This window comes from Cebus imitator, unplaced genomic scaffold, assembly GCF_001604975.1.
Source record: "Cebus imitator isolate Cc_AM_T3 unplaced genomic scaffold, Cebus_imitator-1.0 Scaffold324, whole genome shotgun sequence".
Taxonomy (NCBI): domain Eukaryota; kingdom Metazoa; phylum Chordata; class Mammalia; order Primates; family Cebidae; genus Cebus; species Cebus imitator.
In genome coordinates, this window is record NW_016107639.1 from 2264731 (window position 1) to 2283891 (window position 19161).

The 19161-nt window shown below is 47.5% G+C and overlaps 1 protein-coding gene across 4 annotated transcripts in view; it reads right to left on the bottom strand.

Moving 5' to 3' along the window:
- SLC66A2 (solute carrier family 66 member 2) overlaps nt 1–19161 on the bottom strand; it is a 43264-nt gene that overhangs the window by 21126 nt on the left and 2977 nt on the right. For 3 of the 4 annotated variants that reach the window (XM_017504572.2, XM_017504571.1, XM_037729932.1), the window contains 2 exons: nt 14352–14485; nt 5503–5556 (listed from right to left, as the gene is read on the bottom strand). In XM_017504572.2, coding sequence (XP_017360061.1) covers nt 5503–5556; nt 14352–14485 — 188 coding nt within the window. The remainder of the gene's footprint in view (nt 1–5502; nt 5557–14351; nt 14486–19161) is intronic. The other variant, XM_037729934.1, reaches the window with a different exon arrangement.

Sequence of the window (19161 nt, forward strand, 5' to 3'; positions counted from 1 at the left end):
CGGGCGTCCACGTCCCTGCCTCAGTTTGCTCACGTCCCTGCCTCAGCTTGCCCAACGGGCGTCCACGTCCCTGCCTCAGCTTGCTCACTGAGCGTCCACGTCCCTACCTCAGCTTGCTCACCGGAAGAGGTTCCACATCAGCAGGGGTAAACTAAGAGGACCAGATGCAACAACCCCCTTCCTGTGCTGCATTCAGAGCAGAGCTGTCACCCTCAGAGGTCAACAGGTTCTGTCCTGAGGATGGGGGCATCAGGACAGAGAGCTCCATAGCAGTCCCTAGAGGGACTTGCTACTTAAAGCAGGTGCAAGTCCAAGTGTAAGGATGCTGACAAAACAACAGAGACCTCAGCAGCCAGCAACTAAGAGGCGCTACAAGCTCCATGATGAGCTCAAATTTTATCACGCAGAACTGGAAAGGACAGCCAAGAGGAGCCCTCCTGGGGACACAGCCACCACCAAACACTGGCCTCAGTGGCCCCCCTGCCCAGCTGTGGGGGAGTACATGCCCCAGGATATCATCTAATCAGCCGGCAGCCTCCAGTGAGTGGAGGCCAACAGCTGGTTTGACCAAAAGCTTAACAGGAAGATCAGGGAAGGTCATGGCCAGCCAGAACCACCACACCTGAGAAAGGAGAGGCCCAGAGACTGCATTAGTCCAGCCAGATCACAAAACAAACAGTAAGTCATCCTATCCCCATGTAGGGGAATCCATATCCCCAGCTGCTACTATAGTTTGCCTTAAAATATCCAGCTTGCAACAACAACAAAAAATGAGTTATACAAAGAAGCAGCAAAGTGTGGTTCATACACAGGAAAAAAAATAATAATGATAAGCAGGACACAAACTGCTTTTGAAGAGACACAGGTGTTGGACTCAGTAGAAAAAGACTTTAAAACAGCTATTGTAAATATGTTCAAATAACTAAAGGGATCCATGCATAAAGAATTTAAAAAAATATGACAACAAATCAAAAAGCAACTATCAATAAAGAGACAGAAATTCCAAAAAAGAACTAAGTGGAAATTCTGGCATTGCAAAGCACAACTGAAATTTTATAACTCACTATAAGGGCTCAACAATAGATTTGAGCTGGCAGAAGAATCAGTGAATTCAAAGAAAGATCAATGAAGATTATGCAGCCTAAAGAACAAACAGAAAACAGAATTAAGGAAAAAGAACACAGTCTCAGAGAGGTGGGATGACATGAAAGTACACCAGTACATGCAGAATGGGTGAGCTCAAGGAGAAGAGAGAGAGGAGCAGAAAAAAAAAAAAAAAATTCAAGGAGAAAATGACTTTTGAAAACTTCCCAAATATGATAAAAATATTAACTACACACCCAAGAAGCTCAACAAATTGCAAGCCTGATAAACACAAAGAGATCCACACCTTGACACATCACAGTCTAAATGATGAATGCCAAAAAACAAAGACAAAATCTTGAAAGAAGCAAGAGAAAAATAATTTATCACTTACAAGGAAACCCCAATAAGATTAACAGCTGACTTCTCATCAGAAACAATGGAGTCCAGAGGGCAGTGGAATAACATATTCAAAGCACTGAAAAGAAAAAAAAAATCATCAACCAGATTCTTATATCTAGTAAAAATTTAAAAAAAAAAAATAAGGGGAAAATAAAGACATTCCCAGATAAACAAGAACTGGGAGAATCTGTTGCTAGTAGGCACACCTTACAGAAAACAAGTTTTTCATGCTGAAAACAAGTAACACCAGGTGTAATTCAAATCCACATGAAAAAGAGTACATGTAAAGACAATTATGTAAGTTATTATAAAAGATGATTAGATTTCTTCTCTTTTCCTCTTTTTTTTTTTTTTTTTTTTTTGAGACGGAGTTTCGCTCTTGTTACCCAGGCTGGAGTGCAATGGCGCGATCTCGGCTCACCGCAACCTCCGCCTCCTGGGTTCAGGCAATTCTCCTGCCTCAGCCTCCTGAGTAGCTGGGATTACAGGCATGCGCCACCATGCCCAGCTGATTTTTTGTATTTTTAGTAGAGATGGGGTTTCACCATGTTGACCAGGATGGTCTCGATCTCTTGACCTTGTGATCCACCCGCCTCGGCCTCCCAAAGTGCTGGGATTACAGGCTTGAGCCACCGCGCCTGGCCTCCTCTTTTACTTGACTTACAAATAACTGCATAAAACAATACACATTGTACTGTTTGAGGCCTTTAACATAAAGAAATGTAATATGCTTGACAATAATATTAATAGCACAAATGAGATAGATGGGATCAAAACTGTATTAGAGAAAGAAAATGACTGCAGATGGTAATTCAGTCAGAAAAAGAAATGAAAGGAACCACAAATGGTAAATAAGGTTAATATAATAACTCCATAATATATGTTTGTTCTCCTCTCAAGTTCTTGAAGGACATAAAATGTATATAAGGGAACAATCAGAACAATATATTGTTAGATTGTAATATATGTAGACATAATATGTATAATAATCATACCATTTAAAAAGGGAGGAGGAAATCAAACTATGTAGGAAGAGTAAGGTTCCTATCACTGGAATTAAGTTAGTATAAATTTGAAGTAGATTCTGATAAGACGCATATTGTAAGCCTTCAAGTAACTAATAAGAAAATAATTCAAAAAACATTACTTAAAGAAGTTAAAATGTTACACTAAAAAATATTCACTTAACATAAAAGAAAGCTGTAAATGAGTAACAGCTGAGGGGAAAAGGAATGGGATGTACAGAAAACAAAATGTAAAGTAGCAGATGTAAATCTGAACATATTATAACATTAAGTGTGAATGAAATAAGCAATCAAATCAAAGGGCAGAATTGCCAGAATGGATTTTTTTTTTTTAAAGATCCATTGCATGTATACAGAAGACTCATTTTAGATTCAAAGATACAAAAAGGTTAAAAGTAACACAATGGAAACAATATATCAAATGGCAACCACAGGAGATTTGCAGTGATGACACTAACATCAGAAGCAATAGACCTCAAAACAGAAAATACGCACATACGTCCCTATCAAACAACGGTGCCCCCAAATACAACAGGCAAAAACTGACAGAAGTAACAAGAGAAAAAGGTAGTTCAAAAATAGTTACAGACTTCCACACCCACATTTGGTAATGGATGTTAACAACTGCACAGAAAAACAATAAAGAAATCTTAGACTTGACCTAACAGACAACCCTCCACCTTCACCCAACAGCAAAATGCACATTCTTTTCAAGTCGCACATGGAGTATTCTCCAGCACAGATCCTGTGCTGGGCTGTAAGATGTGCCTCTATTTAAAAGTGCTGGAATCTGGCTGGGTGCAGTGGCTCACACCTGTAATCCTAGCTCTTTGGGAGGCTGAGGCGGGCAGACTGCTTGAGCTCAGAAGTTCAAGACCAATTTGGTCAACATAGTGAAACCCCGTCTCTACAAAAAATACAAAACACTGGCCAGGCGCAGTGGTGTGCACCTGTAGTCCCAGCTACTTAGGAGGCTGAGGCACGGGAATTGCTAGAACCTGGGAGGCGGAAGTTGCAGTAAGCCAAGACCACAGTACAGCCTGGGCAACAGAGCAAGACTATGTCTCTAAAAATTTAAAAAAAAAAAAAAGGTACTGGAATTATACAGAGTATGTTCTACGACTATAATGGAAATAAATTCAAAATCAATAACAGAAAACATTTGGGGATATTCACAAATATGTGGAAGTTAACACACTCCTGAATAATAAATAGGTCAAAGAAGAAATCTTGGAGTAAATTTTAAAACACTAAGGTGCATGAAAACAAAAACACACACATCCAAGTAAAGCACTGCTTAGAGGGAAATTATGGCTGTAAACACCAACATTAACAGGGAAAAGAGAAAAGAAAAATCAATGATCTAACCTCTACCTTAAGCAAAAGAGCAAATCAAACCCAAAGCAACCGTAAAGAAGAAAATAATATTAGCGTGAAATCAACAGAACCAAAAGTTGGTTTCTTTGATGGCCAATGTGGGTGTGTTGTGTTAAAAAAAAGAAAGAAAAGAAAAAAACCCACCTTTTAAAAACTTGGTTATTTGACAAGAACAAAAAAATTGACAAATCTTTAGGTTAACAAAAAAAGAAAGGAAAGGAAGGGATCAAATTACTAACATCAGGAATAAAAGAAGAACCATTACTAATGACTTTCCAGAAATAAAAAGGATTATAAGAAAATACTAAGAAAAATTATATAGCAACAAATTAGATAACTTAGGTGAAATGGAAAAATTCCAATACAGACAAACTACCAAAACTGACTTAGGAAGAAACAGAAAATCTGAATAGACTTACAACAAGAGATTGAATTAGTAATTTTAAAACTTCCCACAAAGAAAAGCCCAAGCCCAGATGGCTTCACTGGATAACTCTACAAATATTTAAAGAGGAATTAGTATCAATCCCTTGCAAACTCTAAAAAGACAGAAAAGGAGAGGAATAGTTTCCAATTTATTTTATAAGGCCAGTATCATCCTAATGCTAAATCCAGACAAATTCATCACAAGAAAACTACAGACCATTATCCCTTATGAATACAAATTCAAAAAAAATCCCCAATACAATACTAGCAAACAAAATCCAGCAACAGATAAAAAGTGTTGGACACCATGACCACATGGATTTATCCCAAGAAGGCAAGGTTGGTTCGATACACAAATATCAATCAATGTTGTACATCATGATTGTAGAATAAAAGACAAAACCCACAGGATCATCTCAATACACACAGAAAAGCATTTGGCAAATTCCAACTCTTATGATAAAAACAACCAATAGACTCAATGAATCAAAGGGAACTAACTGCCTTGACCTAATGAAAGGCAACTATGGAAAATCCATCAACTAATATCACACTCAGTAGTTAAAGACAGAATGCTTTCTCACAAAAATGAAGAACAAGACAGGCACATCAGTCTCACCACGTATAACCAGGGTAATTAAGAAAAAGAAATAAAAGCAACTAAATTGTAAAGGAAGAATTAAAACGATCTCTATTTGCAGATGACAGAATCATATATAGAGAATCTACTAAACAACTCTTAGAACAAATCAGTTCAGCTCAGCAAAGTTGCCTGATGCAAGATCAACATGCAATGATCAATTACATTTCTATAAAGTAGCAATGAACAAAAAGAACTAAAATTAAGAAAACAATTCCATTTACAATAGCATCAAAAAGGATAAAATTTTTTGGAATAAATTTAACAAAGTCCAAAATTTGTTTCTAAACTTTTCTCCTCCCTTCCTGTCTCCCTCCCTCTTCCCCTTTCCATACCCCTCTCCCCACACACAGAAGAACATGGACAGGCTTCTAAGAACTACTTCATGCTTGAAAACAACAGAGCTAGGAGTTGATTAGTTTGCTATAGAGACTCAGCCACACTTGGTAAAGTTGACGCACGCACATGCACAGATGGGAGCAATGACAGGAGGAAGTACAGCTGCAGGAAGGAGGTGAAAGGAATGCGCAGCTTGCACAGGGTACATACCCAGGAAGGACCGCCTGGGGGCGACCTTGACTTCTTCATCCTTGCTATCTGCAGCTACATTAAAAAGGGAGACAGAAACAGAAAGGGGAAAAAGACAGAAACAGACTGGTTTTAACATGGGTAAACCTGTGTTCCCAGAACTTTTTGCATTTCTTTAACAAAAAGGGGCTAGGCAGATCCTGCTTCCCTTTTCCTAGAAACTAGTCTGTATGCAAGCTTTGGTTGCAATATAGCTGCCCCAGGTCAAAACCCTTTGGAAGGCTGCCTGATAAAGCTGTTTTCAGAGTACACTCTGCTGTAACAGGGGCTGGGTCGACAGGTGCACTTGAGAAGCACCTCTGCACATACACAGAGACATGGGGACAACATGACAGGGACCCAGCACCCTCCAGGGTTCAGCACCTACAATGACAGGTTGTGAGCCAACCTCCCAATCTGTGCAGCCCCGGGACAAGACTGCAGCCAAGGCCTTGGAAAACAGTGTGGCCTCCAGGTGGCTCCTGGGAAGCCACACAGGGTTTGGGATTAAAGAATGTTGATAAACAAGAGACTCAAATGAGTCCTGGGCTCAGAAAGCAGAGGTGGGATCAAAGATTGTGTGTTGCCTGCCCCAGGCAATGCAAACTTAAAATGGAAATTTTCCAAGTGAACAGCTAAAAGCAAATACAACATGATCTCTGACCTCTGCCCTCGGCTACTTGGACTCAGGGTGTTGTCCCACTCACAAGGCAGGAATTGCAATATTTCTACCAAATTTAGGGTTTTATAAATCAACACAGCATACAAAGTCCAGTCTCCTCTCCTCTCCCAGGCTCCCCCAGCACTGCCTCTTAGATTTTATGGGTCCCTCAGCTCTTCCCATCTGTTGCTTTTATTTAGACCACATCCTTCTTCACTGGTGCCTCTTCTAAAGACCAAGATCTACAAGGGGTGGGAGGGGTGGAGGGACCACCCAAGGCAGTATTGCTCAGTCCACCCTGTTTCCCTTCTCATATCCAGGCATGACTGTGCACAGCTTGGGGGTAAACAGGCAATGGAGGGAGGCAGCCAGCCGGCAGGCTGGGGAAAAGGCATGGTTCAGGCTGCAGACTCCCATCCCACACCAGGCTGTGTCCTGCCACAGCCTCAAGCTACCTAAGGCTCCTTGCCTGGAAAGCAGTGTGATCAGATCCACGTTTGTGTGGGGCAGACTGCAAAGAGTTCTGACGCCAAGAGACCTGTCAGGAACATTTTCAACAGTCACGTATTTCCACAAATCTGTGCTGAACATGTCCTCCAGACCAGGCACTCAGGGTCCAAAAAGGGCCCAGCAATATTTTCCTTTTCCTCAGAACCTCAACACTTGGCTTGGGGAGGTGGTGTCAGTGTCTTCTCCCCTTGATCACGGGTGGGCTTGTGACCACTCCAGTCCATAGAAGCAATGCTGTGATTTCCAAGACTTAGGTCATAAAACAGATACACCTTCTATCTGCTTCCCCAGGAAGCTCCCCCTTGGGACCCGGCCACCATGTGAGAAAGCCCAGGCCTCATAAGGAGGCCTTGGTGGATGTCCCAGCAGAGCCCGGGCAGAGGTCCTGGCAGATGGCCAGCACCAGCCATGCCAAAGAGCGAGTGAGGAAGAGAGAGGAGACAAGAAAATGAGCTTCAATGGCTGCAGCCCTAGCCTTTGCACCTCCCCAGATGCCACTGAGGACAGCAGAAGCCAGCTGCTCCTGCCAAGCTCTACCCAAAATGCACACATGGGCAAAATGAATGTTGTCCTTCCAAATACTAAGATCTGGGGTAACTTGTGGAATAGCCAAAGAGACTGGAACAAGAGACAGGACAAGTTATAGTCCCACATGGCCAGCAGGAAGGAGGCTGGCTGGGCAACAGAGGCCATCAACTGCTTCCTGGGACTCTGGTCCATGTCACAACTGGAGACTAAGAAGAAAGGTTTGCACTGTTCCCTGTTGGTACAGCATGACTGGGGGGTGCAAGGGTGACAGTGACAGGGAGGTGCTGGCTGGCCTGGGACTGGGGAAAGCACATGATCACAGTGGCCCAGGTGAGCCCGCAATGGCAGGTACACAGGCAGATACAGGGGTTCCCAATGTGACGTCCAAGAATGTCATTAAACCCCTGGAAATGCATGCAAGATGGCACACAACCCCACCCACAACACGTTTTCCAGCTTTCTTGAGCTGTAACTAACTTACCCGTTTAAAGTGTACAATTCAATGGTTTTTAGGATATTCACCATCACTATCTAATTTTAGGACATCTTCAGCACCCCAAAAAGAATCCCTCAACTAACCAGCAGCCAGAGGCCTCACGCCTAGAACTCTGAATATTAAGATTTGAGGCAAATTTCAAGTAAATTCAGCCACCTGACTTTGAGCCACAATTATTTCTCAAATAACCCCTAAGAGGAACTTAAAAGGAAAAAACTACATGATAAAGCAAAGTTAAACTTTATAAAAGCAAAAGTTTTCAATAAAATGAAACAAATGACCCCACGTACCCAGTTGCTGCTGCACCCATGACTAGGTGCACTTCCTGGTGACATAAACGCAGCAGCAACCTGGCTTCCGTCCCCAGTGGGAAGTGCCCTGAGGATGTGCAATCCTGAGTATATAAATCCCCACCCCCAATTAAACAAATGTTTTCAGCGACCGGGCGGCTGGCACTGGCATGATGACCCTCAGACTGCCATACACAGAGAGGGCTAAGAGAGGCACGAGGACGTCACATTCCATTATTTGTGGGGTCCTTGAGGAAGGGAGTTGACACAGGGCAGAAGGGAGGCTGAGCCCAGGCTAAGAGGTGCAGCCAAGCCTACAGGCTTCAAGTCAAATGGGAAGAACTGGTGTGTACTCATGAAGTACTTCACCTCAGCAAAAAAATTCCCTAGCTCCAGCCGCTGAAAAAGCCAAAAAAGCAACCTCCAGGCCAGCCCTCATGTGTGCCCAGGCTGTGGTCTCCAAATACTGCATCCCAGATACCAGAGCTCCCTGGAGAAACGACGGATTCCGGGTCTGGGGCAGGAGACGTGGCTGTCACACGAGAACCTTGTTATACTAGGACCCTGTGTGGAACCAGTCAAAAGGGCCCAGCACCACCATGCAGCTCCCAGGCCAGAGCAAAGAACTGGAGCTTCAACACACACAATAATCCAGTAACACACAAAACATCCAAATCGCATGTCCAGAATGACTGAAAAACTGCACTCATCATCGCAAGATGCAAGGAAACCAATTTTGAAAACTGGTAAAGAGAGAGACCCGAATTTCCCTTGGAAATTATACCCATGGTCAGCTGAACCATGGGCACCAGGCCGTTTCCCTGCAGAGGGGCTCCAGCTAACAGAGGGCAACCATCCTGCACCCCTGATCAGCTCACGGCCTCAGCATGAGCCCACAGTGGGGCTCTGGTGGACCTCTGGTGACCACTGGCGCCTCTGGTGGAGCGGCGCAACCGTCCTGCAAAACACGAGAACCAAACCTGGGTCCGATCGGGCCTCTGGGTCCACTGTCTTTTAAAAATGCTCTTTCACAGAAAGAGCCAAGGACAGAATACCCTGTCCACATCCCAAGGACGTAAAGACATGAGGAACAAGCGTGCGCACCATCTCCACTGCACGGCTTCCCAAAACTTGGCCTGCAGGAGCACTCAGCAATCTCGTTAAAATGCAGTGGCACTGATGCCAGTAATACAGACCACAGGCAAAGTCAAGGAGTGCCAAGGGAGAACCCACGGATTTTTAAACAACAAAAATGTATATACTGCCAGGCACAGGGGCCTACACCTGTAATTCCAATACTTTGGGAGGCTGAGGTGGGAGGATCGCTTGGCTTGAGCCCAGGAATTCAAAGCAATCATGAGCTTTGAAAATACCACTGCATTCCAGCCTGGGCAACAGAGCAAGACCTTGTCTCAAAAAAAAAAGAAAGAAAGAAAGAAAAGAAAAACCTGCAGCAGGAAGGAGACCTGAATGCACTTGAGGGTCCAGTCACCCTCGGGCTTTACACCACCCTCCCTACTTGGTAAATGTTTGAAATTCTCTGTAATGCAAAGTGTGAGCTAAAAAGAAATAACCCAGGACACGCAAGACAGATGTGTACTCACTCCCAACCATGGTCAGCCATGGCCTGGCTGAAGAGGTTCGGTTTTGCCCGGGATGGCACCGTGTTGGCGCTGGCCCTGCTGTCCTCAGACTGGGCACTCGAGGCCCTGGGGGACATCTCCCTCTGGCAAGGGGCCCCGACCCTGACTCACAATGACAACAGTGGGGGAAAACGTCTCAGTGGAATGAGGGTTTCTTTTTAAAGCCTGATCATAATTTTGAAAATGATGCCGATTTTGTGAAAGGAGACTGTGGAAGAACAAAAGGAAGAGACGTAGAAAGTATGCCACAGTGTTCAAAGCAGTTACCTCTGGAGGGCGGGGCAGAAGCTGTTTCACTTTTCCCTCATATTCTGTCTTCCCCAAATATCTACCATTAGCATGCACTGTTCTTTATAATCAGACAACAAATTACGCATTTAATTTTTTTTTTTTTTAAGATGGGGTTTCACCATGATGGCCAGGCTGGTCTTGAACTCCTGACCTCAGGTGATCCACCCACCTTGGCCTCCCAAAGTGCTGGGATTACAGGCGTGAGCCGCCACGCCCAGCCTATGCATTTAATTTTTTAAGTAATCTACCCTTTCCTAACACCATTTATGTTTCTTTAATCTTAACTTTCTTTTTCTTTTTTTAACCTTAACTTTCAAACTGAACTTGTGATCTCCAAAACTTAAAATCCTTATAAAAGATAGCTGGAAAACATTTACACTTTTACTTCATTAGGTCGTCTGACTATCCATGAGCATAGTGAAATGTAGCTATTCAAACGTTTCCTCATAAATTATTTTCATATCCTCATCAGTCTGTCAAGAATTGTGCCTCCCAAGGCCCACGGACCTCCTTGGCATGTCCTTATCCTCAGGTGAGGCTCAAAAATGTGCTTGGCAAAAGCAAAAACTGACAAATGGAATCTAACTAAACTTAAGAGCTTCTGCATAGCAAAAGAAAGTATCAACAGAGCAAACAGACCACCTACAGATAGGAGAAAATCTTTGCAAACAATGCATCTGACAAAGGTCTAATATTCAGCATCTATAAGGAACTTAAATTTACAAGAAAAAAAAAAAACCCATTAAAAAGTGGGCAAAGGACATGAACAGACACTTTTCAAAACAAGACATACATGCAGCCAACAAGCATATGAAAAAAGGCTCAACATCACTGATCATTAGAGAAACGCAAATCAAAACCACAATGAGATACCTTCTCACACCAGTCAGAATAGCTATTATTAAAAAATAAAAAAAAAATCACAGATGTTTGTGAGGTTGTGAAGAAAAAGGAACACTTATACACTGTTGGTGGGAGTGTAAATTAGTTCAACCATTGTGGAAGACAGTGTGGTGATTCCTCAAAGACCAGAAATACCATTCAACACAACAATCCCATTACTGGGTATAAACCCCTAGGAATATAAATTGTTCTGTTGTAGACACAATCACACATATGTTCACTGCAGCATGATGCACAACAGCAATGACATGGAATCAACTTATGCCCATCAATGAAAATCATCCAGATTTTCTTGTGGATGAAGAAAATGTGGTACATGTACACTATGGAATACTACGCAGCCATAAAAAAGAATAAGATCATGTCCTTTAGAGGAACATGTATGGAGCTGGAGGCCATCATCTTTAGCAAACTAACACAGGAACAGAAAAGCAAATGCTGCATGTTCTCACGTGCGAGAGCTAAATGACAAGAACACATGGACACATAGAGGAAAACAACTCACACTGGGGCCTATAGGAGGGTGGAGGGGAGGAGGAGGGAGAAAACCCAGAATAACCGATGGGTACTAGGCTTGACACCTGGGTGATGAAATAATCTGTACACCAGCAGGATGCAGCGGCTCATGCCTGTAATCCCAGCATTTTGGGAGGCCGAGGTGGGTGGATCACTTGAGGTCAGGAGTTCAGGCGTTAGAGAATCCGTATACCAAACCCCCGTGACATGTAATTTACCTATATAACAAACCTGCACACGTACCCCAAACTTAAAAGCTTTAAAAAAAAAAGAACATGTTCAGAGGCAACAACCTCCTGTGTGAGGTGACGCCACTGGCAGGAAGCCGAGGCTGGCCGCCTTGTCCGGCACTGGGCTGGCTGCAGGAACTACAGATCCGGTGGCCAGAAGCCAGAGCCTTCAGTCTGAATTTCAGTTATGTTCATGGCCCGCTCTCCCCTCTCCTGGCAGAGGAGAGGATGTGAGCCACACCTTTCATCAAGGTGTTCTGCAGAAGAAGGCCTGGGCCTGTCCACCAAGTGGACATGGACATGTATAAACTCAAATCGGACTCAAATATGCAGTGCTGCAGATGTGAACCTCGACTCCTTAAACCCACAGTTATATCCAGTACAGAGTCCAGGAGTGGATTTTCCACCGAGGTCATTTGGGGCCCAGGAGTCGTGCCGCTTGGTTCTCAATCCTCCCTGGAGTGAGGGCTGGTGCAGGGCACCCAGGCTGACCCCAGAAGCCCGGGCCTCACCCCTCTCAGTGGCCCTGGCCTGCTTCCCAAATGTTCCAGGCCTTGAGGAAAGGGTGCACCAGCTTCCTGTCACCTCTATAACAAGGTACCACAAACATGGTGACCACAACTCAGGCTGACTATCTTAACTCTGGAGGCCAGAAACCCAACGGTCTCCTGGACTAAAACCAAGGCTGTGTCTCCTGCTCATTCAAGTAAGGGCAGAACTCAGTTCCCCATGGTCTTGGGCTCTGCTGCCTATAAAGCAACTGCCCACCCATGGCAGAGAGCTGGCCCTCAGCTCCAGTCCCTGACTGCCTCCTCTGCACCCCTCATTCATGTCTGAGGACCCCCGGGATTAGGTTTGGCCACCGGCTAATCCAAGACCAACCCCTCAAGAGTCTCTCAGCCATATACAGTGACACATCACAGGTTCCAGGGATCAGGGTATGGACGTCTCTGAGGGCCATTATCTGCCCACCCACAGAGGGGCACTTGTAAAATTTGGATTCCAGGCCTAACTCTGGAAACTGGGACTCACAATGTTACCTCATCCCAGGGAACCAGAAGAGAAGTACTCGTCTGGAAGAAGTGACACAGAACACTAAGCACCCACTGTCCCATTCCCTTCTTACCACGCTCCTATGAGATGAGCCTGCACCCACACCTGCACCTGCTGGTAAAATGAACGGGGGCAGGCAGCTTACGATGCCGCGTCTAGAGGGAGCCGGTGTTCCAACAACGCACACACACATTAAACTCCAAGCCGGCCACACTGCCTAAACACTCACAACCTGCCATCCCTGGGAACGCTCATCAGGCACCGTCAACAAAGTCACAAGGCCTGGCCTCGTGGCTGGAGCCGGAGGACAGCAGAAACACCCAGAAACGCACTGGGCATCTTAGGCACAAACCGTTCTCTCAGCCCTCCATTCCTCCCACAGTGAGAACATTCCCGTTCCAAGTTAAATGCTGAGGTTCAAAGGGGCAGGGAACACGCCACAAGGAACGCAGGCCAGAGAAGGGGCAAAGCCTCGTAGGAAGCATGACAGAGTCACCTAAGCAGAAACATAAAAACCACAGCTCCTCAGTACGCAGGGAATCCTGGCCAGTTCTTAAAAGCCTGCTTTCTAGGCAAGATCCGTGGTATCGTCACACTACCTCTGGTGTAATTTCAAACCCAAATCACCACAGGAGGGAACAAAGCAGAGACTCAGAGGAGAGGAGAATGGCGTGAATGGGGAAAAAGAACAGAACACCGCAGGAAATCTTTATGGCCACAATGACACTAACTGGCCCAGGCCACGCATCGGGGCTAGAGGCTGGTCTGCTTTCTACAGAGGCTGAAAGCAGCCCATATTCACCTCGCTCTAAAAACAGAAGAGAAAAAGGGAGAGGTGGGAGAGGCGGAGATCCTCTCTGATAGGAAGAAGTATCATAAGGAATAGAAACACAGGGACACACTCCCAGGGAAGATCTCAAATCCATGGCAGCCCCAAACTAAACAAACTCTGGGGAAAACATGCTTCTCCAAGCAACAGCTGAGATCAGTCTCTCTCAGACAAAGCCAAAATGAGCACTGTCTTAGATTTATTAATTAGAAGAAAAACAAAAGGAAGGATTTAACCCTCCTGCACACCAGAAGCCCACCAGCCTACATGTTCAGAGGTCAGACAGAAACAAACTGTGCAAAAGGCAAAAACTGGAAGAAGTATTTTCTATTTTCTGAGCTGCCGAAGGTGAAGGAGTGGTGTGTGCCAAGCATGTGCTAAGCATGTAATTGGTCCAGGCAACACAGCAGTGTGTGGACCCTGCCCGTGTGCTCTGGATAAAGGGGTTGCCTGACCCCACAGGGTGACTCTGGGTCTGTTTAACAAGGTCTCTGAGGAAGACCTGGGCTAACAAAGCCCATGAGTCACAGCAAAACCGAGAGGGTTTGTTTTGTGCACAGGCCACGCACACAGAGATCAAACACCTTCCCTGGCGCCATCTGACTTGATGGAGCCAGGCACAGAGGAGCACTTCAGCTGTGAGGACGTGTTAAGGCCACACCCAAAACCAGAGAAGAAACCATTATCTTGAATTGTTTCAAGGTACAAGCTGTTTAATTAAAGTCATTAACATACTGAAACCGCTATGGGTTGCAGATAGCAGCACCACTTGGTGACATGAAAGCTGCCTGGATCAGAACAGATTAGAGTGGCTTTGTTTCAGCAGAGTTATCTTTTGCCCTGACTCCCTGGGACTCTATTCTGAAGCACCAGCCACCAACCTGCAAAGCAGCGGCGCCTGGCGTTGAGCTCGTTGGCCACTCGGACCTCCGTGCACAGCTTCAGCATCAGCAGCATGGTCAGGATCATGATGGCGCTCTGCCACAGCAGCGGGGACTCAAAGCGCCTTCCAAACCTGAGAGAGAGACCCGGGTCAGGAGGGAGGCCCACCCACGCCGCCTCTCCCAGTCCTGAACCTGCAGGGGGAGACACAGGTCAGGAGGGAGGCCCACCCATGCCACCTCTCCCAGTCCTGAACCTGCGGTGGGGAAGACCCAGGTCAGGAGGGAGGCCCATCCACACCGCCTCTCCCAGTCCCGACCCTGCGGCCGGAGAGACCCGAGTTAGGAGGGAGGCCCACCCACACCGCCTCTCCCAGGCCCCAAGCAGCATCCAGGGGAAGGAGTCCAAGGGGTGGCGAACACCACAGTGACCAGCAGATGGGCACCTGCTGCCCATCTCCCAGACTCCAGGTGGGGTGGGGCTCCAGGGAGGGGCCATAAGACCCCTACACAGCCTGACCCAGGACGCCTCGGCACATTAGGCCCTCCCCAGAATCAGTGCCCAGGTGCTGGTACTGGGGTCTGGTGGTCCTCAGTCCCCTCCCACAGCTCAGCCCAGGTGCCCTAGGCCCTCCCTGCAGCCTCCAGGCAAGAAGCCATTTCTAGCCCAGAGTAGCCCTGCTTCCTGCCAGGGGAAGGCGAGGTCAGCGTGCAGAGCAGCAAGGGAGCCGGACGCGAAATTTCCACATGCACACAGACTCCCACAGAAGAGGAGAAGGCAGCCAAGCTTCTGCGCTGCCACCCAACCTAAGGCCCACCCCACCCCCAGGCCTCCCTGCCCACAGCCTTTCACCCTCCCTGGCCCAGAGCTCCCCTGGCTGCCCACTCCCAGGCCTTCTTGCTGACTTTTGACCAGGGTTGGGCATCTCATCAGCTCAGCCATGAGCCTCTGCAGCACAGAACCACAGGCCAGTGACTGGCAGGCCCTGGGGTCTCCCGTCTCCCCAGAGTCACCAAAGAGCTGGGACACGGACCTGCAGAACCACCATCTCGAAGGCTGGGCTGCGGCACATACTCATCGAAAGCCCCAGCCTTGACCCTCCCCTGACCGTTCCAGGGCGGGAATCTCAGCCTGCAGCTTCTTTGGCCTGAAGGGAATTTTCAAAACTTAAATTGGTCACCAACATGTCAAAGTCAGAAGATCCTACAGAACGGCCTAACTTCCCAACTTCTCCCAAAAAACTGAAGACCCGGCAACAACCACCACTGTCCCCACCTCTCTCCAGCTCTCATGCAGCGGGCACCCGTGGGCCAACACCTGCAACCCCAGTCCATCAACCTCCCAGAGAGGCCACCTTATGGGTGAGGGCTGCTAAGAGCCGCTTCCTACAGCTCCTAAAATGCAGCCGGCAGGAATGTGCACTATTATCAGTGCCCCTTACCAACACAAAGCAGAAGCAGGGGGAACCCCGCAGCCCCCATAGCCACCCCCTTATCAACACAGAGCAGTAGCAGGGGAAGCCTCCTGTGGAAACAGCCTCCCTGACCCAGAAGCCATCAGAGTCAGCCTCAGGAGGCACCACCCTATCCAAGCTGACTACCATGAGAAGGAGCTACACCAAAATCGCTCAGGAAACGTAAAAAAAAAAAATCACAAAGCTCAGCAGTGATCCGCATCACCAGCAATCCGTAAACGACAAAACTGGATGCAGCCTGATCTCCCGTCCTCAAAAGGGCACGTCTTTGGAAGGTTCTACATGATGAGGAAAAAATGTCCCATAAATGTAGAACTGAGCCTCAGATGCTGCAAGACCCTATAATGTGACGAGTCCAGGTTTGTGCATGTAGTCACTGTCAGAGTGAACTCCCAGCTGGCTTCTCAGAGGCAGCTCTGAAGGCTTCCTGGACAGCAGCACCTGCACCCACACACAAGAAGCCCGCCAGCCTGCACGTTTAACCAGGGATTTGCCCTGGACAGGAAGCCCCAGCCCAGGTGAGACAGCCCAACAGGTGAGAAGCTGCCACTTGCAGGTGAAGGTATTGCAGCAACCAGGAAAAAGCCACAGACGTTCTCCTGGGGGGACAGGGAGCCAGGATGCAGTTCTCAGAGGGTGGCCACGCTGATTCCCTCTACACTGGCTCCAGAGACCAAGGCCTTTCCCTGTCTCCTAGGAGCTCCTTAGCAGACGGACCAGTCGCTTGAGGTCACAGAGACTCAGGGAGCAGAGAGGAGGACAGAGAAAACAGCAGCTGAGGCCCAGGACCAACAAGGGGCCAGACAGGCAGGCAGACAAGGGGCACCTCCAGGAACATCATCCAGGTCATCAGGGGCCACTGCAGTCCCCTTGCCTCACTGGAGGCCTCTCTAGGAAGCCTCCGAGAAACGCACACGGCAAAACTAAGGCAGAGGGAGGGAGGAAGAGTGTCAGGCCTGGTATAGAGGGCAGCTGGCAGGAAAAAGGAGCTTGAACAAGGTTTTCTGGGCCTAATCACAGGCCGGGGGTGCAGGGACACTGTGTGAGTGCAGGGGACATGGGCACTCTGCCTGCAGGCTGGCTCCAGCCCCGACACCAGCCCCTCCAGTCCTCCTTGGCTTCTGCATGATAAAGCACAGATCGAAACCCCCAAGGCTAGAGGATACAGCCCATCTCACGTCACTTCCAGAACCCATTCTCCACTGGCTACCAAGCGGCCTGGGCGCAGGTCAACTCACCCACAGCAACTTGAGGCTGAGGAGCTGATGCTGGGCAGGCATCTAAAACACGCTAGTCCCCTGGGAAGCACCAAGCCTCGTCACACCACATTCACCTCCAGCAGTGAGGCTGTGTGAGCCATTGTGGCCACTCTGTGCGAAAGGCTGCCCGCATATTTTAAATGTTCAACAGAAGCAATGAATGACCAGACAGACTCTGGGGAAGGCGGGGGAATCAACATTTGAACTTCCCCAAAATCCACACATCAAAATCAAATCTAGAGGAACTCAATATGCACAGTAAGGAATGAGGCCATTTAAAACGAAGTGAGAGGCTGCACAGAGGCAAATAGTGAACTAATTTTAGGGTGACGACAAAGAAAAACACAAAATTTCAAAAAGCACTGTTCCACAAAAGATGAACAAGGAACAAAATGAAAACAAACAAATCCAGCTGTCTTAGCAATTTTAAAAGCTGATTAAAATAGATGTCGTGTTTACTTCTCAACTTTTTCTTCCTTTAGTGATAACAGTCTGTGCTGGCCATGAGCTCAGGAGAGTACCTTTCCTCTCCTGCCCGAGAGCCTGACTCCCACGCCTCTTCTCATGGCAGGCGCCAGGCAGCCCACCTGTGTGGCACAGGAACCTGCTCCTCAGGAAGCACCCAGACACCTAAGTTGGGCTCTGCAGGTGACCACACCCAGGTGCCCACCCACAGGGACGCACAGTGCAGAGGGTGCCCCATAGCTGACCAAGCCACAGAAAAACTTCATGCTCCAAAATCTCACAGAAAAACTCAAGCAGAAAGCTCTGTATCTATTCTTAGGCACCACTAAAGCTATCACTCTTAGTAACAAAATGTTATGACTTCTCAGATACAATGTTTCATTCCTTGATCTAAGAGTGTTCCAGTCTGGGCTCCACTGCAATGGAGCCGAGGCTCTCAGGGACTTGCAGCACAGTGTTTCCTCCAGGCCTGGCTCTCCCTTTTCCTTCACATACAGGCGTTAAACACCAGCTAGGAGGCATCATTTAGCCCTTCTGGCTTCTGGCACGAACCTCCCAAATCCTGCACAATGGCATTTCACAGTGTGATCTGCTGATTGCTGGCTTTGCAAAATGGTAGTAAGGATTGTAAGAAACAAAAACATGAGTTATCTATGTTTCAGAATCCCTGGGTTTGTACTGCTAAAGCAGCCCCTGAAGGACTGCAGAGCCCATATGCCATGTACCCCAAGTCCCCAACCGGGGGCCGCTCAGAGGGCCTGGAGCTCTGAGGACCATGCCCCAGCAGCTTCGAAGCATGAAGATTCTAACACCACCACTGTGCTGGTGGACCCCCACTTCTTCTCACCAGAACCTGCCCCACCTCTGCTCTCCCCAGCCCATTCTCACCAGAGCCTGCCCCAGCCCCACTTCTGCTCTTCCACCCCCACCACCCCCAACCCAAACAACAAGTGTGCATGCATATGCATGGAGCTGGGGTCATGAGCGATGTGTCCCATATGTCACTTCTGCTAAAGCACAAACACTGCCCTACAAACCCTGAAATCAAAGAGGCTGTGAACCTCCAAAGCCTAGAGAGGGGATGCCAGCAATCAGGGTCGCAAGAGGCTCCCCAGAGAGAAACAGAAGAGATCATCATCCCCTCTGCACAGCAGGACCTGAGGTCCAGGTGGGCACAGGGGATGTACAGTAGGTAGGGAGCTGGGCTTCCCTGTGAGGAGCGCAGGGACGGCCCATCCTCAGGGTGGAGGGATGCCCAGCAGGAACCAGCACCCTCTACTCTCCCCGCTTTCATCCCACTGTCTTCTGGAACACGCCAGGACCCTGTGTGTGCACTCAGTGGTCACGGAAGTCATTCATGACCAGGATAGCCCAAGATGTTGATTCTATGAAGAGACCCATGGACAAAGTTCAGAATTCCCTGGAAGGCTGCCCTGTGCTCCACAAAGAAAGAGCTCAAGCGTCTCTCAAAGGCCTGTAAAGCAAGAACTCCCATTCCCAGCTTCAAACCCCTATGTCGAGTGCCAGTTAGGCCATGAGGCAGTGAAAGATGGTACCAGGAAACAGGGTTAATTTCTGAATTCTCCAGACTAGATTCGTAGATGGACATTA